Source organism: Halichoerus grypus, chromosome 4 (assembly GCF_964656455.1).
Source record: "Halichoerus grypus chromosome 4, mHalGry1.hap1.1, whole genome shotgun sequence".
Classification (NCBI taxonomy): Eukaryota; Metazoa; Chordata; class Mammalia; order Carnivora; family Phocidae; genus Halichoerus; species Halichoerus grypus.
In genome coordinates this window covers 75,773,256-75,798,196 of record NC_135715.1, presented here as the reverse complement: position 1 = coordinate 75,798,196, position 24,941 = coordinate 75,773,256, and the positions used below count along the sequence as shown (strand labels likewise).

Here is a 24,941-nt window from a genome sequence, read left to right as displayed (position 1 = left end):
CTGATGAGCCCCTCAAAGGAATTCTTCTTATATAATATCATGGCTTTACCTCCTGCGTTTCCATTTGAGTGTTTCTCATAGTTTCCATCTTCTGCTTCATCTGCTCACGTATGTTGTCCACCTTTTCCTTTAACAGAGTTATTTAAATTCCCGTCTGATAGTTACTTTGAATTTATTCTAGTTATTAGTTATTTTAAAGTCCCTGAATCTGACTCTATAGATTTCTTTACCTCTGAGCAAGGAGGCAAGGTTTTGTGCTGTTCCTGTGCAGCATCCAATCACCTCCTATAGGCCTGAAACACTGAGGAGGGCTCCCACTCTGCACCCATGATTTCTCACGCGTACCAGTGAAGGCTGACAGATAAGAGCCTACAAGTGAGTGCAAACTCCCCCTGCGTCAGGGCCCGCAGCTCTGGCAGACTGATCGGGCAGCCCACACTTGGCCTCCGACAATTTGTTAAAATGTCCTCTGATTTTTCTGAGCCCTTCTGCACAGGAGCCAGGCCTTCCCACATGCTTTGCCACAGGTGAGCCAGTCTGCAGCTCCTTGGATTCAGACGATTTCATGGGCCTATGACCTCAACGTTCTTAGCAGCTCAAGAAAAGTTAGGATTTTATCCTTTTCCTGTCGTTAACTTGGGAGCAGTGCTCTTTCCAGCTTTCCACGTGCCCAACGGTTTCAGACTTTCATCTGTAAGACCACTTAGGCTTTTAGCTTCCAAAGGAAAAAGAAAGGCAGAAAAGCTTTGTAAAGGGTGAACTACTATCCGTTAAGTCAGGAATCAGACATCATTAAAGATTATCATGAAGAAACCTGCAATGCACCAGCAGGTGTGCTAAGACAGTTGATTTTAATACCATCAAGTAGGCGTCTATGAGTATCAGTTAGTGGGTTTTAGCCAAAAGACAGTTCACTCAACAAATATTTATTCATTGCCTGTCATGTGACAGGCAAAGCTGATATATCAGTGAATAAAACTGATAAAAATCCCAGTTCTCAAGGAACTTATATTCTAGGAGACCCTGTCATTATTATTTTTAAATTACCAATGGGGGGAAGAGGGGACACTTTTCATTATTCAGCTCCTATAGGCTTAAAGAATCAAGTGGCAGAGATTTAAAGCACGATCAAACTGTGCTGATGACAAGGCTGTGTACACATGCAATCTTTATACACTTTCAATTCATTTGTGAGTTTTTTTACCTCATATTTAAATAAGAGCAAGTAGTCAACAGTGAATGAGGGTTAGATATGCATGTAATTCACATTCATATGCTTTCAAAGGAATGAAATGGTAAAATACACAAATAGGTTATCTCAATGTATACTAAAAGCACCAACAATATTCATCCACTCACCCCATAATTTCTTAGTATAAGGTGCCATTCTAGGAATCATGGGAAGAAGAAAGACAATACCATCTCCTGCCCTCAAAAGAATGACAATTCGGATACCTGCTTCCCACGAGGAAGTTTGTGCTGTATGTTGTAGCTGTGTAACTTCAGGCTTTTAAATTTATTTTCATTTATTTATGTACCCCTCCAAATTCAATACTGCAATTTAAGTATACTGCCGCTTGATGGTGAAAGTAACCCTTTGCAAAATTTGTTTTATTAATACTCTAACAGGGGCACCTGGGTGGCACAGTTGCTTGAACATCAGATTCTTGATTTTGGCTCAGGTCATGATCTCAGGGTCATGAGGCCGAGGCCCACGTGCTCAGCGCAGAGCCTACTGGAGTTTCTCTCCCTCTCCGTCTACCCCTCCCCACCCCATGCATGCTTGCTCACTCTCTCTCTCTCAAATAAATCTTGAAAAAAAATACTCTATAAGTTCCTCCCAAAAAAGGATTAGTAGTAGTAATAAAAATTCCAGTCACTATTAATTGGCATATAATTAATAGATGATTAAATTAGACATAGGGAAATGAAGGCAGGAAAATAAAATGAGGTCAGAATGGAAGTTAGGCACATAAACATATGTGTCTCACACTTTCACTCATCTTCACAGCTGGGTCATAAATAGCTCTCTAGTCAGAGAGAGAAACTCAATGAGGGGCCTGTTCAAACTGCTATGAATACAGGTCTAGATCCTTTATCTGGGATTCCATAATCCAGAAAGGTCTGAAGACTGAAAGTTTTTCACAAATGGAAAACGTGGCCTGAACAAAAGTGAAGTCTGCAAAGTGTTAATCCCACTTTGTAAATACGCAGAAATACGAGTTCCTTTGACTACAAGGTACTCTGTCAGAACCCACTAGTTTTTTAAATTCAAAATATACAACATATAAACCATTTTACTTTTCTAAAATCCAGAATATACTCAATTCCAAAGTATGCAATCCCAAAGTTGTAGACAGAAAACAATGAATCTCTGTGTGGCATATATTTTGCTTGAAATATAAAGTGAACTTTCCACTGAAAAGAAAACAGACAGACGAAAAATAAAGTTTTTAATTCAAAGTGCTCCGCAGGCAGTACTCTGTACTTCCTGAAGAGATTTATAAGCGTGTCATTAACAGCGGGTTAAATAATCAAATAAGTGAGAGACTCCTCCTACATTCTTCATTTTATATCTATGGAACCCAAGTGGGTCTGAAGTTACTTGGCCTCCACTGGATGCTGGCTGACTCCCATGTCCGTGTTTCCTGAGGGGAGGCCCTGCCTTGTGGTAGAAGATACAGCAATAAAAGCAGGTCAGGTTTGTCCATGAGATTCCCCAAAATTAACTTCTTTCCTGGAGATTCCCAGATCAAATTAGCATATTAAAAGTTATGAGTAGTCCTACCTTCTACAGTACAGAAACCTTAATTAATTTCTACATTTATTTCCCAAAATTATTTGAGCATAAAATGTGCTTCCACACCATAATACATCTTTATAGAATCAAGTGATTCAATATATAGGACACTAGTTGGGAAATAATTTGCTAAGGAAATTAAATGTGAATTGTAAATACAAGAAAAATTATTACAAATAAAACTTCTTTAAAAATGCTCAAATACAGTTGTATCATTCTCACTAATGTTTACATTTCTCTCTGATCCTGAATTTACCCACTTTCTTCAGAAAGCTTCTTTTCAGCTCTTTAAATCCCATCTTGGCACTCTCCTCTCCAGAGGCCAGCAGACTCCCCAGGTTTTCTGGAAACTGGTCTCCAGGATGACCCGGCTGCTTCCTCAGCCCCACCTGTTCAGTGCCTTGGTCAGAACGGTCCTTTCTAACTCATGCGAGCTGATGGAGCTAACGAAGGAGAATACACTAACGTGCTTTCCTTTACGACCAGGAAACAAACAGGCCAAGTTCCAAAGGGACACTTCTCTCTAGTCTCCTCACTGCAATGGCACGTCCCAAAGCTCCTCTGGCTTCTCTGCTCCAAACCACCTGCTGTGCTCCGCCAAGCCGCAGACAGAAGACAGGCCAGCCACACACAACTCGAGGGCACACTGAAAATGCCATATAATCCCAGCCCCATATCACATGTTTCTCCCCTGCAAAATTCTTTTTCTAAAGCAAAAAGAGGCAAATTTCCATTTTGTTCTTTTTCAGGTATGTCCTAGTTATCAATATTGTTTTCAAGGGGCCATCTCAGTTAAATACAATAGTACATCTAGTTATACCCTTAACAAAGCTTAGCAATCTGCAACCTTACAAATGATCTTAGGATAGAGCTGCTCAGACACGGTTTTCTGAAGCAATCTGTATCCCCCACCACGGGCAGACTATTTTGAACAAGGTGTGAGAACATGAATGCAGATTTATTTCAAAATAGTATTTACTGAATGAACTTTACATGTCAGATAATTTATGCCCTAGCCTGAGTTTCTATAAAAACACCTGTAGTGTTCTTGGGTTTGGGGTTTTGTTTTGTTTTTTTTGTCTCTATAGAAGGCTGCTGGGTCTGAGCTAGCCTTGGTTTGGTGCTGGCTCACTCCTTTGTGCACTGAACAGAGGCTCTGCCCTTGGAGCTATAAAGGCAAGTCAGGTTTGTCAGAGAGACCCGCTGGGCTCATCTTTGCGAAGATCCCACTGTGTGCAAGGGACCCTACCAAGCTCCCAGGTAATACAACAATGAATCCTTCCTACTCCTGCTACCATGAACAGGAAAAAGAAAGTATGTTGAAACTAACAATGCAAGGGAAAATGTCCCAAGTACCACAAAAGAGGTATGCATAGAGTAATGGAGGAAATTATAAGACAGCAATTACTTAAAGTGTCTGAAAGGCAATTACTCTAACAATTAATTATGCCTCCTGTATTATTAGAGTGGTGGTATTTCTATTTCAAAGATTCACCCTAGCTATAAAATATAGAAAGACACTGTGGTTTTTACCCCCCACTGGTAAATAGGAAAATGGTAGAATTGTTTCTACAACTGGAATGTAATATGCCAATAATGAACTACCGTGACCTAATTTATTTGAATAATCCAATACGAGGCAACCCTCTCGGGTCCCCTCCCTCTTTGGGAGCTTTGTAAACTACAGGGCCCCGGCTTCAGTCTCAGAGTCTGGTAGGCTCCACTGCCCCACACCACAGTTCTGCTATGTGCAGAGTAGCAGTTCCTATTTCTAGTATTTAGTTCATTTATTCATCCTATCTTATGCATCTGTTGCTGCATCTGGTGGTTTTAGTTTAAGTTTCTGGAGCCCCAACCAGACTCTGAGGCATAGCCATCATGGTGTGAAAGGTCCCTTGAGAACAACCGAGGGACCGGAAACCCCATCCTTCTCTTTGCACCCAAAGTACACGGCTGTGCTAGAGCCTGGTCCCAGCACTCAATTCTTCTTTTTCTTTTTTTAATGCCAGAACACAGCTGTGGCTAAAAAGACAAAAGGGTAAACCATAAAACTGATCCTTTCTTCTGTCAAAAAGGTAAAGTCTGGTTTCCTGCTTATAATTAAAATATGAACAATAAGGACAATAATTACTCAACTATATGAAGTCCAAAGCAAGTAAAGACCAGCAGCCTCAGCATCATCTGGAAGATTCTCGGAAATATAAAATCTTGGGTGTTCCATACCCACTGAGTCACAATCTACATTTTAACCAGATCCCCAGGTGATTTTATGCACGGTAAAGTTTGAGATGTCCTGACTTAGAAAAACATAGGCATCACAAGTGCTTGAACAACAAAGGTGAGCAAAATTAAATCATCCTGATTTTACAGGTAGAACTGTGGGAAGGTGGCACCATGCGAAAGACAGAGGACTGTGTCTGAGGTAAGGCAGCTTGGGTTTTCTGTGGTGACTCACTTGCTTCAGGATGGCAGGCAAGTCTCTTGGTATCGTGTTTTCTCAATTGTAAAATGAGGATAAAAATACTACTGTAAGAAACTCATATAAAGATTCAATATGGTAATAGTCACCTTGTGGAAAGGATTAACTAACTGGATGAAATTAGAGTCCCTGCATCTAACACGTCTTGTTAAGGGCTGTCATGGCTAGGGGGACCACACATGCAGGTGGGCCTGGCAGTCCCAGGTTAGGATTATTGCTTCAGTATCATCAATAATAGCACCCCTCTTCCTTCCTAAAAGTGTTTTGGCTTGGACAATAGGTTACATCATTGTCCCGGTAACAACTAACTTCCTTGAGAGCTTCATATGAGTCAAACATGGCTAGTTGTGTAGAGCCTGTGGACACTACCTCCCCAAAGGAAGGAAGGTATTTACTGGATTCTTGGGATAGACACAAGCTACGCCATGGGCTGACCAAACACAGGAACAGAACCGTTAAAATAATAGCTTTTCTGTTATATTAAAAAAGCACATTTTTGGAAGGTTTCAGAATATCATCAAAAAATGCAAATGTTTTAGGGAACTTGGCATTACTTGAATTCTCTGAATGTTTCCCCATGAGCTCAACTTGTAAGCATGTAACCTCGTACATTTGCCAGACATTTTCTATCACTTCACAATCTCACCAGTCTAATTTAAATAATGTCTTGTTAAAAGTTTTGGCATCAAATTCTTCCAGAGCCAAGTCACTGTGATAAAATATTTTATTTATGGCAGTTTAGAAAATTTATTATGGTAAAAGCTGCATAAATATTAAAAGTTAAGACATTCTCTGGTACAAATCCTTGTTATGGTAATAAATTCAATTCTTTCCGAAGCGAAGAACCCCTACCATTGATATCCTTTTGGAACATGTTGGATTTAATGACATAGTTGAGACATGGTCATTCAGAACAAGAAAAGCCTTCAGAGGCAGAAAGCCGAACATCAAAGCTGTCCAGGCTACAAGTCAGCAGCTTCAATTTTGCAGCTTGATCCCATACCACCCCAAGCACTAAATCTCTGTGCGTGTCTATAATGGGAAAACAACTGGATTCAGCATGTATCAACTAGTCTGTTTTGCTATTTTCCTGTAATCCAGATGGCACATAATCAATATAATGAAAAAGCAGCCTAGTCCCAAAGAGACAAAAATCTCAGATCTAAATCCACAGGAAATAACATTGCTTTTAACTTCCATGACTTGTAGTGGTGTTTTCTGACAAACTAAGATGACATAAGAAAAAAAGAACCTTTAGAAATGTTTACATGTTATCACAGACTCACTGACGATTCAGAGAAACAGACAGAAGTATTTTGACTTTTACAGAGTTCAGTTAAACATTTTAAGGTGTGATAAAAAAAATTCCAATAATATCGTGTTCACAGTTTGCATACATAACTAAATTTGACAGACTAGAGTTTTTGAGGTAAGTATGGAGGCATTAATTTTTAACTTCTAAATTTGCATTTTTATTTTATATAAAAGAGCAGAAAAGTCCCAGACAAGTTCAGTGACTGATCGGAGGTTGACTGTGTGTGCTGGGGGGGGCCAGGGTCAGACCCGTCTCCGCCTCCCAGTTCAATGTTCTTGTCTAGACATAATTGAGAAGCATTAAAGCTGAAAATAAGAAAAGTTTCAAAACAACTTAAACCTGCCAAGACTAATCTAGTTCCAGTTGCACTATAATTTTTACCTTCAATCCTTGTTCATATCTCCTGAGAGAGAGTGACAAGAGAAGATTTATTACAAGTCTATCTGTCTCCTTGGAAATAGATCTTAAGCAATTTTAGCCTTGGGCTGACTTTCACAAACTAAGGGAACAAACAAAATCTTATAATGATGCAGCAGAGAACAGTTCTAAAATGAAAGCACTAGAATTCTACTGTTCTAAAAATAACACTTACAATGGAAATAGGTCTGTGATTTTCTGAGACCTACTGTAAAAGAAGTATAAACCATTTCCTACCACAGTAAAAACTGGAAAGAGAAAACACCCACATGTTATAATATTGATTTTAGCAACTGACAGAACTTTATGGAAGCTGTGATGTGAAACTAATAGGTCTATTAACAGATCACAAATAGAAACTAAGAGACCAACCCCCATGTTACTATTTTGTGACCTATGGGCAAATTACTTAACCTAAGTCAGTTTTTATAAAGTGTGGATAACCATGTACTTACTTCATTGCTAGATATGATTAAATGAGATAAATATATAAAATAATAAATGTTCATTCCTATTATTTATTGTTTGATAAATATTTTATGAGAAAGAGCAACAAGCATTTTATTGGTGGCTAATGGACAAAATTGTACAAAAACTGTAGGTTCTCTCAAAAATCAAATGACTATACTTTTCTTTTTTAAAAAGATTTTATTTATTCATTTGAGAGAGAGAGAGCACAAGCAAGCAGAGGGGCAGAAGGACAAACAGACTCCCCTCAGAGTGGGGAGCCTGACGTGGACCTTGATCCCACGACCCTGAGATCATGACCTAAGCCAAAGCCAGATGCTCCCCTGACTGAGCCATCCAGCACCCCTATATTTTTCTTTTTTTAAAGACTTTATCTTTAAGTCATCTCTATCCCCAACATGAGGCTCAAACTCACAACCCCAAGATCAAGTGTCGCACGCTCTATTGAGTGAGCCAGCCAGGCGTCCCTCATAGGACTATTTAATGATCAGCGATGTATCTAGGGTTGCAAAATTATCAGAAAAAAACAGACGTTAAGATGAAGCGTTATAAAGATTATGAGGAGAACACATGAGGAAGAAAGGAATCGTTCACTGGGAAAATTTAACATCTCTGTATGTTTATGCCTCTAAAAAAATATACTCAAAATACATGGAGTAAAAAAAGATCGAAAAATGTGTAAGGCAGTGAAAATACTGGGTATGATGCCATAATGATGGATATCTGCCATTATATATCTGTCCAGACTCACAGGATGTACAATGCCAAGAGTGAACTAATTTAAACTATGGACTTGGGTGATGATGATATGTCAGTGCAGGTTCATCAACTGTAACAAACGTACCACCCTGCTGGGGGATGTTGATAATGGGGGAGACTACACCTGTGTGGGGGCAGGGGGTATGGGTATATGGGAAATCTTTATACCATCTCCTCAGCGTTGCTGTGAACCAAAAACTGCTCTAAATAAAGTCCTAATAAAAAAAAAGAAAAAACAAAAGGTAAAACTAAGGTGAAAAAATTATCTATCCAACATCCTGGAAGATGATTTCCACGTCTCAATTTTTGCTAGTTCAAAAAATTAAAAAATCTAAACAACACAATTAAAAGATTGACTTAACAACAGACTTGTATGCAACCCCAGACCCAACGATTAGAAAACACACAATGTACTCAAGCAGAAACAAAACATTCCCAAAAAACTGACAACTCACTAAGCCATAAAATACCAACAACCTACAAAGAATCAATACTAGGTAGACTAATTAGATATTAATAAGAAAAAGATAAATAACTCCTCTGCACAGTTTAAAACTTTTAAACTATATTCTAACAACTCAGGGATCAAAGGGGAAATTACAATGGAAATTAGCAACATTAGAAATATTTTCTATTAAAAGCATGGCATGCAACTAAAGCACTGCATCAGCACAATTTAAAATTATAGCATTAAAATTCAAACAGATATGTTAGGTAATACTGAAACTGAATTAGTTCAGTGTCCACCTTAATTGAGGGCTACAAACAAAGAAGGAGGAAGGAGAGAATAATAATAAAAACAGAAATTAAGTGAACTAAAACAAAGAAAATAAAGAGAATAAACAAAATGTGCATTAGTTCTTTGAAAATGCTAAAAAGACACACAAACTTCTGCCAAGATTAATAGAGAAAAAATGAGAGGACGATATTAGGAATGAAAAGGATATAACTACACATTTAGCAGGATTTGAAGGATAAAAGAATGCTATAAATAACTTTATGCCAATAAACTTGAAATCTTGGATTAAATGGGTAAATTTCTAGAAAATTACAACTTAGCAAAGCTTACTTAAGAAGAAAAGAAGGCCCGAAGACTCCTGGGACTATTAAGGAATTAGTCATTTAAAAAAATCTTCCCACAGAGAAAATAATAGACTCTGAATGATTTTATAGATGAATTCTGACAAAGTTTCAAGAAACAGATCATTACAAATTGTATAAAAGCACTTCTAAGGAACAGAAGAAAAAAAAAAAGGAGCATTCAGAAACTCATTTTACGAAATGGTATGTTCTTAATACTAACAAAGCAAAGAACAAGAGGACAAAGAAAAATCACAAGCCAGGGGCGCCTGGGTGGCTCGGTCGTTGGGCGTCTGCCTTCGGCTCAGGTCATGATCCCAGGGTCCTGGGATCGAGTCCCGCATCGGGCTCCCTGCTCATCTGGGAGCCTGCCTCTCCCTCTCCCTCTGTTGCTCCCCCTGCTTGTGCTCTGACAAATAAATAAACAAAATCTTTAAAAAAAGAAAAAAAGAAAAATCACAAGCCAGTCTCTCATAAATACAGATGCAAAAGTCCTCTGTATAAAAACATCAGCAAACTGAAGCCAGTGCTGTGTTAAAAATAATAATAATTTAGGACGAAGCCTATCTAATCCTGCAATGCAAAAATGGCTTAACATTTAACATCAATGTTCACTACATTAAGAGATTAAAGGAAAAGAACAGCCCAATTACCTGAAAAGATGCACACAAACACAAAATCTGATAAAATGCAATACCCACTAGTGATTAAAAAAAAAAAAGTAACTAGAAATAGGAGGGAATTTCCTTTTCCTGAGATCTCCACCAAATCTACAACAAATATCTTTCTTTATGGTATGACAGTGAAAACATTTCCTTTAGAAATCAGGATAAAGGCAAATAATGCCCATATCATAGCTTCTATTCAACACTGTCCTGGAGATTCTGTTAAGTCAAATAAGGCAAGAAAGAGAAATAAAATGTATAGGGGTTGAAAAGGAAAAATAAAATTGTCATTTTTGCAGCAGAAGTAACTGGTTAAAAAAGGTTACAAATTCTACCAATAAGTTACTCAAAATAAAAAGAAAGTTTAGCAAAGTGTCTGGAAATAAAATCTATATACAAAAAAGGATAAATAGCTCCTTTAACACTAGCAACAAATAATTAGAAAATATAATTTTAAAAAATATACTATTTATAATAGTATCAAAAAGGTAGGGCATCTAAGACTAAGTGCAGCAAAAGTTGAGCCTTAGGAAAAAAATTTAAAATTTTATTAAAAGACTTAAAACACCTAACAAATGGAGAAATATATCACAGTCATGCATTGGAAGATCAATATGTAGAGATATCAGTTCTCTCCAAATTGATCTATAGATTTAATAATCCCAACCAAACTCTTCTGTTCTTTTATATATAGATAAGTTAGTTCTAAATGTGTATGAATGAACACAAAAACCCAAGAATAGACAAGAAATTTTTGAAGAACAAATGGAGGAAGCCTTGGTGAAGCTGCTGTAATAAAACAGCATCGTATCAGGGCAAACAACGTAAACAATGAAATAAAAGAAAAATCCCATAAACAGATTATTGCATATAATGGGTACATGCTTCATGATGGATCACTGGAGAAAGAATAAAGGTGCTGGGATGATGGCTATCCATAGAGAAGAAAGGAAATTGGATTCTACCTTATACTAAACACAGAAGTTCCAACTTGATTATAGAGACCTAAAAATAAAAAGCATTAAAACTTTCAGAAGAAAACAGAAGAATATCTTTATGGCTTTTAAGGAAACAAATGTTTCTCAAATAAGATATAAAAAGTACTAACTATAAAGAAAAGATTGCTCAATTCAACAATGTTAAAATGAAGGAATTAAATCCATCAAAAGATACCATAAAGAAAGTGAAAAGACAAGCCATAAACTGAAACACAGGATTATTGTTCTAACACATCAAGAAGGGGGAGAAATCAATAAGAAAAAAGTAAATCACCACATAGAAAAATGCACATAAGACAGACAGACACCTGACGGAAAACAAAAATGAACAATAAAAACATAAAAAGCTGTTCAACTTTAAAAGTAGCCAGGGAACACTGTTGCCAATTAAGGCCACAAGAGCATTGCATTTCTTAACTACAAAATTGGCAAAATCCAAACTCTGACAATATCAGATGTTGATGAGGATGTGGTATGATGGAAACCACTGTTGGGAGGAGGGCAAATAAGTACAAATATTTTGAAAAGCAATTTGGCATTATCACATAAACTTAAAAACACACATCCCCTAAAAACCCAGAATTCTAGTCTTCCACATGAATATAAAGGGTATAAAAATGCTCACAGCAGAATTGTGTGAACTAGTAAGAAACCGGAAGAAGCCATGTGCCCAATGACAGGAGAATGACTTCAGAAATTATGGAATGTTACACTGAATTGGAAATAAATACACTGCAGCTATGTGCACCCCTGATGAACTTCAGGCATATAACTGGAAAAAGCAAATCACAGATTATAAACAGTATAATACCACTTTTGTACAGCTCAAAATCAAAACTAAACACCATATTGCTTATGAATAAATAACTCATGTGGCAAAAAATATTTTTAAGCAAAAATTAATAAGAATTCAGGGCTGTCCTTTTTTCCAGAGAGGAGCATATGGTAATGTTTTACTTTTTAAGTTGGATGGAGGTTTCACAGCTGTTCATCCTACAAATGTTATTTTGCAACATTAAGTATTAAAAGTTTATTACTTTCAGAGGCATTTCCTTTCTAATTACTCATGAGAAGAATCTACTGAACTGAAACCAGTTTCATTATAATCCCTATCCACTATTACCAGTACCATTGGTTTTTTTTCTGGAATGACATAGAACAATTACACTTTCTACTCTGACATGGCATCCTTCAGATATTATACAACACACTGCAGTTTCTTTTTTCTAGTCTTACACCATTCCTAGTATGAGATGGTTTCTAATTTTATACTAATGCAGCAGGCCACTCCTCAGAATGTTTTCTAGCTGAAAAATGTTACTGCAGAACATGGCATCCCACACTGAACAAAAATACTCAAGTACCAACTGAAATACACTGGGTTTGCTGCCTGCTCCATATAATATGCAGAGGGGGTATTGTAGGAAAAAATGGGAACGATGCAAGTGTGTGGGGGGGGGGAGTAAGGGGGTTTAGAGATTATTGGTTGGAAACTATGGACAAAAGGGGACAGAGGCAGATACTGCTGAAGGGAAATAGGATGGTGTGATATTGTGATATAAGAAATATATATTTGATCTTCATCCCTGCCTGTATATTAACAATGAGAAAAACTCTGGATACTCCAAATAATCTAAGAGTTAGAGACAGCCTAGTTTCCTCATGCGAATATATAGGGATGAGAGTCAAGCATCAGGCTTTTAGACTACATTATGGAAGTGCTTAGCATTTTTACCTTTGGGGTAGGGGCTAAGACTATCTTATTTCCTTGAATCCAGGAATGCAATAATTGTTAAAAAAGAAAAATATATACATACTTGTGATTTTATAATAGATGGGGAGGGGGCCATTAAATAAATAAATAGATCGCTAACAAGAGATGTTTCAGAATTACTAAAATAAGAAAAAAAAAGTTGTATCATCTACTAAAATTAACTCAAAATGAATCAAAGACCTAAACATAAGACTTAAAAACTATAAAACTCTTAGAAAAAAACATACGGGAAAAGCTTCATAACATCACATCTGGCAATGATTTCATGGATATGACACCAAAAGCACAGCCAACAAAAGAAAAAACTGTACATTGAAGGACACAATCAACAGACTGAAAAGGCAACCCACAGAATGGGAGAAAATACTTGCAAATCATATATCTGATAAGGGATTAACATTAAGAATACATAAAGAACTCCTACAACCCCCAACCAAAAAAGCAGACAACCCAATTATAATATGAGCAAAAGACTTGAACGGACACTTCTTTGAAGATATCCAAATGGTCAAAAAGCACGTAAAAAGACGTTCAACATCACTAGTCATTAGGCAAATGAAAATCAAAACCACAATGAGACACTACCTCACGCCCATTAGGATGGCTACTATCAAAAAATCAGAAAATAACAAGTGTTGACGAGGATGTGGAGAAATTGGAACCTGTGCTCAACAGTGCACAAAGTAGGAATGTAAAATGATGCAGCCACTGTGGAGAACTCTATAGTGGTTCCTCAAAATATTGAAAATGGAATTTCTGTAAGATCCAGCAATCTCACTTCTTGGTATATATGCAAAGGAACTGAAAACAGAGACTCAAGCAGGTATTTTTAAACCCATGTTCCCAGAAGCATTATTCACAATAGTCAAAAGGCGGAAGCAACCCAAGCATCCATCAATGGATGAAGAGACACACAAAATGTAACCTATACATTTCAATGGAATGTTATTCAGCCTTTAAAAAGAAGGAAACTCTGAGTGAGGCTACAACATGATGAGCCTTAAAAACATTATGCCAAGGTACAAAAGGGCAAATACTGCAGGATTCCACTGATACGAGGTACCAGGAGTAGTTGAGTTCGTAGAGACAGAAGGTAGAAAGTTTGTTGCCAGGGGCCAGGGGAGAAGAACTGGGGAGTTGTTTAACAGAGACAGAACTTCAGTTTTGTAAGATGAAGAGAGTCCTAGAGATGGACGGTGAGGATGGGAGCAAAAAATAAGAATGTACTTCATACCACTGACTGGCACACTAAAACATGGTTCAGATGGTAACTTTTACAATATTTTTAGTACAATTTAAAATAAGTTGCATTTTACAATGTTTAAGGGAGAATAAGGATCATGCTTCCAAAAGCGTGGGGCCACCTGCAGATAATTGTCCACTTACTGGGAGCAACTAGAAAGGGGTTAAGCTCAAGGTGGGAAGCAAGAAGCACTAAGAAGAGAAGTGAGACAGTAACCTTCAGTTCCTCAGATGGCACAGGTCCTTAACGTAGCCTGAGCCGTAAGGAGATTGGTGGGGAAACCAGACTGTGGATTCAGGTTCAGTCTACCATGTCCAAAAACCTGGGAGTTTTTCACATGAGCCGCTACCAAGTCTGTACTCCTTCTCTACTTGAGTTATTAATTTTAAGATTAATTGACAAGAAACTCCACTTCAGCTTTGATGTTGTAGCTTGTCAAGACAGTTTTGAATCTGAAATGAGCACCTCTGGCATTTGTTATCTCTGACAGCTGTACAGCCCCTGCAAATCTGATAAGCATACTTCTCATTCCTTGACCACAAGGAATTCATTGGCTATGCCATGCTCTAGTTCAGATAAAAAACTTGTAGGTGTTAATAAGTCACTGATATATTATCCTTACTCTGAGAGTTCTCTGGAATATACCACATGATGGAGAAAAAAAAAATCCTTTCCTAATATGTAGCAGAATAGGAAATGAAGCATAAAGATGCAACCCTGTTATTCTTATGGGCTTTAATGTCATTTATTTACAAAGCCTTGGATTTTAGGGAATTAATTCCTGTCCTTAAGGCTAGAACTGCCCTTAAAATGAAATCATCTAGCCACTTGGTATCTTAATTAGTGACAAGAAGAGGCAAGCCCTTTGTGAAACTCAAGGCATTTACACGTTCCTTGCCTTCTGGCACTCTTTCTGTTCTCCATATGATCGCAAAATTATTTTAAATTCTTTAGAGACTGTGTCTGCAAGTCCCTTTAGCCCACTGAACATGGCTTGTGAGTCTGAAACTTGAATTAATTCAAAGCAGCTTACTGCTTCTTTCCTGTTTCATTTAGTTTGAAGTGTATTTTTGGATTTAATATTGTTTTCTTGAAACTCTCTTGTTCAAAAATGGCTCTTCTTCTGGAAGAATGCCATAATAAAATAAGAATTGTCCTCTTTTGGGACATTACACTATCCTCCAAGCAGTGGCTCTTGTCTTTCTTTGCTCTTTTGATTGTTCTGTAAATAGGTAACATTTTTAAAACTGACTTTAGGCCAAGAGTTAACTTTTTAGCTTTAAGTATTACTCTTGAGAGGCTCATGGTGCATTCCTTAGTAACTCTGATCTCTATGTGTTCTCCTCACTGTTCAGATCCCCTTAGCAATCAAAGCTCCTCAGACAGCTTCTTTCCTGATGATGCTGCTTCTTCAGATGCCTCCTGCTTTTCTCTCACGGGCCGTACTTTAACCGCCAACTCTATGCCAATTACCCCCATATGTTGCAGATTCTATTTGATTCTGGATTTCAGAGTTGTATTACTAATGGCCCCATGGATACAGCCATGTGTCTTCCTTCCTCAAACTTGGACCTCTTCCAGAATTCTCTCTTCATAGAGCATCCATCTTTGATTCCCCTCTCTCACCTCTCTTATCCAACTAGCCTCAAATCCTTCCAATGAAGTCTCCAGTAGCTCCTGAACTCTGGTTCTCCAGGACCCCCACAGCCAATGCCTTCATTCTGGCCCTCACCATCGCTTCACTACATATTTGCAAGCCTTCACTTAAGCCCTGCTCAGGGCTGCGCGAGGACACAAGTTCAAAGATGGAACCCAGGGAAGCTGTCTGCCAAAGGCTAATAAGAAAATGGGTTGGGGAAGAGTTGTTTGAGAGCCAGGAGGACCAGACACAACTCCCAAGAGGAAGTGTGATAGCAAGGTTCAGTGTAAACACTGCCAAGAAAAATTAGTCAAGTCACAAACGGTGGTCTAGTAAATGAGCTGGGATTAAAAAGTGTGTAGGGGCAAGAGGACTGCAGAGACTGGGAGCGAATCCTAGAAACTAGAACATTCCAGTGTCTTTTTCTGTCTCCCTTTCTCCTCCTTCTCCTCTTGCCACTACCAGCATCTTGCCATGGTCTCAGATTTTTCCATGACTTTACAGGCTTTTCCTCTGGCTGGAATAACCCTGTCTTTAGCTCTGAGATTCCCCTGAGATTTAAAGACCTTGAGTGTTAGAATGTTGTCTCATTTACTCCTGGCTGTTTCTCAGATGCTGAGAACAGTGCCTGGTACATAATAAAAACTCAGTAACTACTTCCTGACTGAAGGACGTATGTATGTCCTTCTTGTTCTCCATAACTATATTTTAATGAGATGGAAAGGGGCCGCTGAGAGCCGACTGGCAAACTGCCCCCTTTACATATTTTTTCCAAACCTGGCTCCTCCAGCACGTCCTGCATGAAGCCTCTCCCGGCACCCCCGGCAAAGTTCACAGGGCTCTCCTTCACAGTCCTGTGCACCGTGGGTGTAGCTCTGCCCCAACATGCGGCGTGCTCTGCTCCCCTACAACAGATGCAGGGGGGCAGGGGGGCAAGCACAAAAGGAGGGACTTAATCAGGTATTCCTGATCATTCCCAAACCCCAAAACGTGAACCCCTGGGCAGTTTGTGCTATTATTCGATGGCTTGTGTTTCTGTTATTGGCCGGGTTATCTCTGCGGATTAATGGACACCAGGACAATTGATCACCAATATCTCAATTCTGTCACCTTAATAACGGAGATAGATTATGATGAAGACCCAGTCAGATTAGTTAGCTAGAAACTCCTCTGTTATTCTACAGTTGACAAGAACAGTTAGATGAAATCAAGCCCAAAAATCAGAAATGACCAAATCACATTAGAAAAAGGGTCACACAAAAGGTGGGTTTGGTGCTTTTTCTGATTCCATCATTCCTTCATTTATAATTTCTTTTAGTGCTTCTTATGTGCTGCGGGATTCTAAGTGCTAAGGATCCAAAGATGACTATAATTTCACACCTGCACTCAAGGAGGTACTGTCTAAGGGGGGAAACACTAACCTATGTGATATTATATAATCAAAGTTCTCCGAGAACGGAGAGAAGATCTTTCATAAAGTACATGGGGACAGTACACTGCACTATGTCGACAGTCATGGTTACGGCTAACTCGTTATAAGAGATCTCTCATTGTCTTCCTACTTTACAAAATTTTAAAATCTTTAAACTTCCACTCTAAATCCAACTATTGAAGTCAAAACCCTAAAGCTGAGGAATTTTCAGACCTCTTGTGCAAGGCATGATGGGAAAATATGGCCAGGCCATTCAGCTTTACAAAACAACAGAAAATTTTAGACCAAGAGAACAAATACTCAGAACCATAAACGAAAGAGGGAAGACCACTGGCTTTTTTGAAGTGAGGCAGGTTTGAAGGCCTGTTCTACAGAGTCCGCTCATTTCCCCTCTGGAAAACAGGAACGAAGTGCTTCCCTCAGGGGATGGTGGTGAGGACTAAATGGGCGAGGACGTAGCATAGAATACAGGGCAGCTATCTGTCAACACTGTGATCCTACTGGCTGGCAAAAAAATAAAAAAAATAAAAATAAGGAGGAAGGATTCTGGCACTGAGAGAGGGTGACAGTTCTGAGGAGCTCCACATTACGCGGCGGGCCAGGAAAGCTGACCGCCATCACGCAGAGGACGGCACTGCGGTAGTGCTCTCCCCTACCTGCCCGGTCTGATAATGTCTGGCAAACTGGGTAACCACTCGATAGTCATTTGCAAAGTACTCCATCAGAACAGACGGAACCTCAGCAAAGTCAGTAGGGCACCTGGTCCCTAAAATGGGGGGAAAAGAAAAAAAAGTTGGCATGAATCAAATCAACATATTTATCTTACCTTTTATGTACTCTTTTAAAACTTTTATTTGGACTTCTGATGAACTACGATAAGATTTAATTCATTAAATCAATATTTTACTTCTATAAAATTATTGTACATATTTGCAGAAAAGTTTATTATAATCCCATATATTTTCCTATATATCAAAAGTAAAACAAAATATTTGCACAGCTGGATAAAACACCTTGTAAAGCAATGGCTCACACCCTCTACAAACAAATCTGTCCTCGGCTATGCTGGGCTATACACGAGACACAAATTAAAACATTTTTACAATTAATATACCATTTATATTAATTCACCGAATTCTCTCACCAAATGCTTTTATCCTTCACTTTTTTGTTTGTTTGTTTGTTCTATTCCCTATGCTGTACTTTTCATCTCCATGACTTACTTATTTTATAACTGGAAGTTAATACCTCTTAATCCCCTTCTCCTATTTCGCCCATCTTCCCATGCCCTCCCCTCTGGCAACCACCAGTTTGTTCTTTGTATTTAAAAATCTGGTGGTTTTTTTTTTTTTTTTTGGTCTGTTCATTTGTTTTTTAGATTCCACAGATAAGTGAAATCATCTGGTATTTGTCTTTCTCTGTCTGACTTATTTCACTTAGCATATTACCCTCTAGCTCCATCCATGTTGTTGCAAATGGCAAGTTCTCATTCTTTATAGCTGAGTACTACTCCATAGTATAAACATATACGACTTCTTCTTTATCCATACCCTTCATTTGTTTTAAAAGTACCTTTTTTAAAACCATTGTTTCTTATAATAAAGTCAATGCAAAAAAAAGCAGTATTTTAAACTTAAAATAACTTAAAGCAACAAATCCTGTAAGAACTTTTTGATGACATTTTATGATTCTGTCCAGCTCATCTCTAGTCTTTTCAAATATCTTCTTCTCCCTCAAAATACTATTATACAAAGTTAGTTAATAAATCACTAAATGAAAGCAATGTAGCAGGTGGTCTTAAAGCTGACCATATAGGATAGTGAGCTTAAGACTCAGAGATGAGACAACTAAGAGGAAAGTCTACATATAATATCATCAAATATGGCCACATACCAGCATGAAAGACTGTCATTTTAAACAGGGGGAAAGCATAGGAAAATATTTTTTCAACATGCCTTAATATGTATTCTAACTGATTTTGGAGAAAAAGAGGCAATATTCTTTCACTTACTCACTATGTCAGTAGGGCACCTGGTCCCTAAAATGGGGGGAAAAGAAAAAGTTGAAGCCAAAAACTTCAATTCCATAAAAAGTTGAAGCCAAAAACTTCAATTCCATAAAAAGTTGAAGCCAAAAACTTCAATTCCATATAAAATATGATAAAATGTAAAAGTGCAAACTCAGAAGACAAGTGAGACAGTCCTCAGTCAGAACTGTTAGCAAGGAAGCAGAAAAATGTCAGATGATCAGGCTGCATAACAACTAGAAGGACAAGGGGAGGCAACCTGCAATAAATGACCACCTGACAATGTTAAAAGATAAGATTTTCTAAATAAAGAGGTTTTTGTTCCAATTGAAAATAAAACACATGTTTTTAAAAGATGGTTGTTAAAAAGAAGTCCTCTCTTCGTGGCTCACCAGTGACGTGTTGGTAACGAGTACGTCCCAGCATAGAATGCATGGCATGTCCCATTTCATGGAAGAGATTTTCCATCATTCCAGGAGTTAATAAAGTTGGTGAATTCCTTGAGGAATGGGGAAGATTCAGCATAAGAACTACAACTGGGAGCTGATAGTCTCCATCTTCTTTTAACCTGCCTCCACGGATTGTAAAATGACAATCCTGGAAGAATCAGAAAACATAACCGGAGAAGAAAGTATTAGGTGACCTGAAGAATAGTCTTAATGAATATAAAATTACACCAAGACGTCTCAGTTCAAATTTACCTTAACTCTATTCTTCTATTTAGTTATAGACACTTTTTAAACCTAACATTTTTTATTTTGCTAAAATTTTAAGTTTTTTAAAACACCTGTACTACCTTGCGCTTGTGTTGATTCATTCATTCATTCACTCCAAAAATATGTATTGAGGTGATGCTATGCCAGCTTAGATCCACATGCTCAACTGTACACAAGTAAGTGGGAAGGGGACAGACACTGAGCTACTGTGGGGAGGGACACTAATGTTTACTGAACCCCTTCTGTGTCAGGCAAAGAAGTGGGAGACACTTCTCATATCTATTGTCTTTATCACTCAGAAGCAATGAACTCTATCACAAAGGGAGGAATTTGGAGTGACTTTCTCTAACAGGCTGAGATTCACATACATTGTATCACTTATTCTTCACAATAACCCCCTGAGGCAGCTCTCTCATTGTTCAGATGGGGAAACTGAAACTGAGTCTTGGAAACATTGAGTCACATAAAGTCACATAAAGCATCACCTGATGTGGTTTGTCTGCTCGCTGGAAGAAATCACAGTAAATGTACCCCAATAATCCTTCAGATTCATGAACAACAGCCTGGAAAAAAATTACATTTAGCGGTGAATGAAGCCATCAGAAACTCTAAAAGTGGAAAAACATCCCTAACAAGAATCTAAATATAAAACATCCATAGCCATAACTATAGACATTTTATTACTTTCTACACCCCACATGACCTAGAAATAGATTCTATTGTCCCCTCATCTCTCAGAAGATTCTGATTTGGGGATTCTGTCCAGGAGAGGAAACCCTCCTCGTTTGAGCTCTTTGTCCCAACTGCCAGTGCCCCACGACACCAAGACCAAACCCAGCTCCTCAGACTGTTCACAAACCTCCCCATACACTTGGGAACAAGTGCTGGCTCTGACAATTCTAGATCTAACTATTACAATGTAGACATATGCCCCAAAATGCTAACCCCTGAATTCAGATACAACAGAAGGTTGCTTCTGGCTTCAGGTGAAGATCAGTAACATCATTATTTATGCTCCTCCCTCAAACTGGGCCTATAAAAGACACACGGCTTATGAAGAGCTCAACAGCTGGCCTCCAGCTTGCCTCCTTTGTCTTGTCACAACTTGAGGATTCTGCCACAGAGAACCTCAGCTTCATGCATTACAACTTCGTGCAGGCCATCTATTCATTAGTTCAACAAGTATCTCTTAAGCCCCAAGCAGGTGCTTGGAATGTATCAAGGCATTCAGATATCAGCAGTGAACAAAACTGGCAAAGAGCGCTGCCCAAGGGGGGCCCACACCCCGTAGCGGGGGAAACCTGGTGGGCTCACACTCTGCAATGGGGGAAGCTTTTCATTACTTGCATGTTGTCCTTTCACTCTTACCAGTTTTTCTTTCATTGTATCTCTGCACTCTATCAGTCTCCACGACTTTGTGAAGTATATAATACACAGATACTCAGGTAATCAGTGCGGGGATAAAGTGTGCTCCTACTCTAGCCTTTCAGTTCTATCACCATGCCTATTCCACTCTCACGGAACACAGCCAGGAGACAATCAGATAGCTTTCTTTCCTTGAAATACAGTGAACAGAGTACAGTGTGGTACGCATATAGGCAGAAAGTAAAACAGAATAACAACAACACAAAGCCTTTGTGAGAGATAAGTCAATAAATCCTCATAATCTTATCAAGAAAAAATAAACAGGGGCGCCTGGGTGGCTCAGTCGTTAAGCGTCTGCCTTCGGCTCAGGTCATGATCCCAGGGTCCTGGGATCGAGCCCCACATCAGGCTCCCTGCTCTGCGGGAAGTCTGCTTCTCCCTCTCCCACTCCCCCTGTTTGTGTTCCCTCTCTCACTGTGTCTCTCTCTGTCAAATAAATAAAATATTTAAAAAAAAAAAAGAAAAACATACTGATATCTCAAATAAAGTGAGCCCTAATAGGAGAAGGGGTAGATGCCAGGCTTGAGGTAACATTAGGACACGGGATATAAATCAATATATTATGCAAATAATAAGCTCCTACAAGATGGGAAGGGGGTTGAAAAAAAAAAAAGAAACGTGACAGATGCAATGAATTCTGGAATTAACCAAAAGGGACACTGCACACTGCAGGAATATGAAAAGTAATGACAAATTTCTCTTTAACAAGAATTTGTCAGCATAAAAAGATTCAACTTTCTGTCAAGTCCTTAAAAAAATTTCTTTCAGAGAATTCACTCTGCTATTATATGTTCCTATCAATTGGAGGGAACAACTGATTTTAAAGAAAAATGTTTTTTTATAAATGAGAAGCAGTGACCCGGACTTTTCATGAAACAGAAATAAGGTGAGACATGCTCCATCAGGGCAAAGCTGCCCTGAAGATAAAACTGCTATTAACTCGATTTCCAAACCCAAGAGATAAGGGAGTGCAACTCCACACTAACTGAATGCTTACCAGTTTGCGAACATCTTCACACCATACCTCTCCTTTTGCAGGCTGCTCTGCATATAACGTAATTCCTAACAGTTTGGTAAACAAAATATTTAGGCCTTCCATGCACGCTCCAAGGGAGAAAAATGGGCAATATAAACTGGGCTCAATATTATACCTAAAAGAAAGAAAAGAGGTTCAATAGCATTTTTGTTTACTTCAATTTCTTAAGTTCAGTTAACTCTTCATTTAAAATTTAGGATCATGGTAGCTAAAAAAAGGACTGAAAACAAAAAGGTACATCTTTATCTTTTGAGGGATTTTCAGAGGAAAGGCAGTCTAATTATTCTTAGTAGTAACAGTAGTAAGTAGTACTTCTTAGTAGTAAGAGTAATATCAGTAATGAGTAATTAAGATAGACACACCATTCCCTAAACTTCATCCTTTTCAGGTTATTTACTTGCACTGACTTAATTAAATCCGTCTATCTCAATTACCCACACCACACACACAATCCTTTATGCATACCTACAGACAGAATCTGACCAGTGTGAGCTATAATGAAATATGTTCTATTCTAAAAAATTGTGACTTATATCACATAAATAGTAAACAAACTCAAGTCCTGAGGCATACTAAGTGAATTTAAATCCTATCTCTAGTAAAATATTTGTTAATGGAAAAAGTCTCTGTAACATAAACCATCAGATCTTAATTCATCTGTTTTACAGTTATATACCTTAAATGAAGCATAACATACTGGCAAGATTAATTATTCTTCATTCAAAAATGGCTTTTTATGTCCTCTTCCAACATAAGCCAAAGCACATCCAGAGTATGTGATGTGAATGGTCACTTTTGAGTCATTAGATCAGGCAAACTTTATGACCACAGCTAGAAAGAATGGCTCTAGAATAACAGTAGGTGCTTATTCTATTTCTACTCTCTGGAATTAACAAAATATATACTTATGGTGACAGAAGGTAGCTACACTTGTGAAGAGCATAGCATTACATATAAACTTGTCGAATCACTATGTTGTACACCTGAAACTACCATAACATTGTGTGTCAACTATACTTCAAGAAAAGTTAATTAAAATAAAAACAAAATACATATAAACTTTCACGCAGAACACAGACAAACGTATTTTTGTTACTAAATGGATGACTGGATTTAGTGAGCATGTATAAATTATACCACAAAAGAGATTTTGACTATAGAAATCCACAAGTTTACAACTTAATTCCTGATCAATTTTTCATAAAAACAGAATCTCACTGGTGAAAGACACATCACTTCTTCAGTGTCCTCGCTCATTAATTCATATACTTGTGCAGGCTGTCAATAAACCTGCTGCTTGCTGGAGGTAAGGAATGAGAGGAGTGTCTGTCTCTAAAGAGCTCACTGTGAAGGATGCGGAGAAGTGGACAGACAACTCTGGTCTCCTTAGCCTGGGGCGGCAGTAGAGTAGCTGCTAGAGACACGGTCAGAGGACTGAATGAAGGACACAGACAGCGGGACACCAAGAGGGTGTGATGACTTCACTTGTGGAAGAGAGGGTAGAAACAGGAAGGGGTCGCAGAAAGGAATTCAGAAACAGGAGTCTGCTGGGTGGGGTGGGGATGAGGAATGAAGGCAGGGAGAAGTAATAAGGGAATTCCAGGGAGAAGCAACAGTGTGAAGTCATGAAACAGCCTGGAAACTTCTAAACCAGTGGCTAAATACGAGCCAGTTCATGATGCAGGGGATCAAGAGGAAAAGAGAGGGAGGGGAGTCTAGACACACATGGGCAGGGTCCAGAGAACTGAGGGCCTCAGACATAAACCTGAAGGATTAGGATTTCATATTATAGGCATGTGGTCTCTCAACTTTTTGATTATGTACCCCAATCATTAAAAGAATTTTTAAGTATTCAACCTTAATATATGTATATTTATAAATTATATTCATGTGCTGTTGTTCTACTATATTTCAAAACAAAAAAAAAGGATACATTTTTACAAGTTGAAATAAAAATAAATCTAAACAGAATTTTTAATGCAGTATGTTCACACTCTCAGTGGATTGTTTACAGATTGGGAAACATGAGAGACTGCTTTTGTAGGCAACAGAGAAGCAATCTGATGCTTTCTGGAACACTGCAAGGTTGACAGTATGGAGGGAGGAATGCAGGAGAGGCAGGGAGAGCAGACGGTAAACTGGGGTCTGAACATAAGCAAAGGCAGTGGGTCAAGGATGAGGAGGCAGATATGAATTTGTTTTTCCTTGAGATGGAAATGTTTCAGGACTGGTGAGAAAGAATAGTCTAGAATAACACACAGGTTTCTGGCTTGAGCCAGATGGATGGGATGGCAGAGTCATTTAATCAGAGTACTACGCAGGGAAAAAGAAAGAAAGGAGGGTGGGTATGTTTGTGGGAGAAGAAAGGAGGGTGGGGTGCAGTTGTGAGAGAAGGATAGAGGAGTCACAGAAAATAAATTCAATTCTGGAGACACTGACTGTGAAGTGCCCATAAGATGTCAGACACTCAGTTAAGACTGAGGCTTCATTGCTCAGGTGTTAGTTAAAGCTGTAGAAGGAGACTGGGGAAGGGCGATGCAGTGTGAGAAGAGGGTCAGCAGCAGATCTTCCAGATGAAGAGATAAAAAGGAAGACAGAGAAGAAAAGTCAGAGCTGTTAGGGCATGAAAGAAAGGGACATCACGGAAAAAAGGGCAAAAATGTGTTGTA

At 38.4% G+C, this 24,941-nt stretch overlaps 1 protein-coding gene across 4 annotated transcripts in view; it reads right to left on the bottom strand.

The window, feature by feature from the left end:
* The window catches only part of MIPEP (mitochondrial intermediate peptidase), a 196,048-nt gene that overhangs the window by 96,384 nt on the left and 74,723 nt on the right, over positions 1-24,941 (bottom strand). For all 4 annotated transcript variants that reach the window (XM_036117268.2, XM_036117267.2, XM_078070558.1 and 1 more), the window contains exons 11-14: positions 22,234-22,387; positions 20,297-20,374; positions 19,488-19,692; positions 17,726-17,835 (exon numbers count right to left, since the gene is read on the bottom strand). In XM_036117268.2, the coding sequence (XP_035973161.2) occupies positions 17,726-17,835; positions 19,488-19,692; positions 20,297-20,374; positions 22,234-22,387 (547 nt within the window). The remainder of the gene's footprint in view (positions 1-17,725; positions 17,836-19,487; positions 19,693-20,296; positions 20,375-22,233; positions 22,388-24,941) is intronic.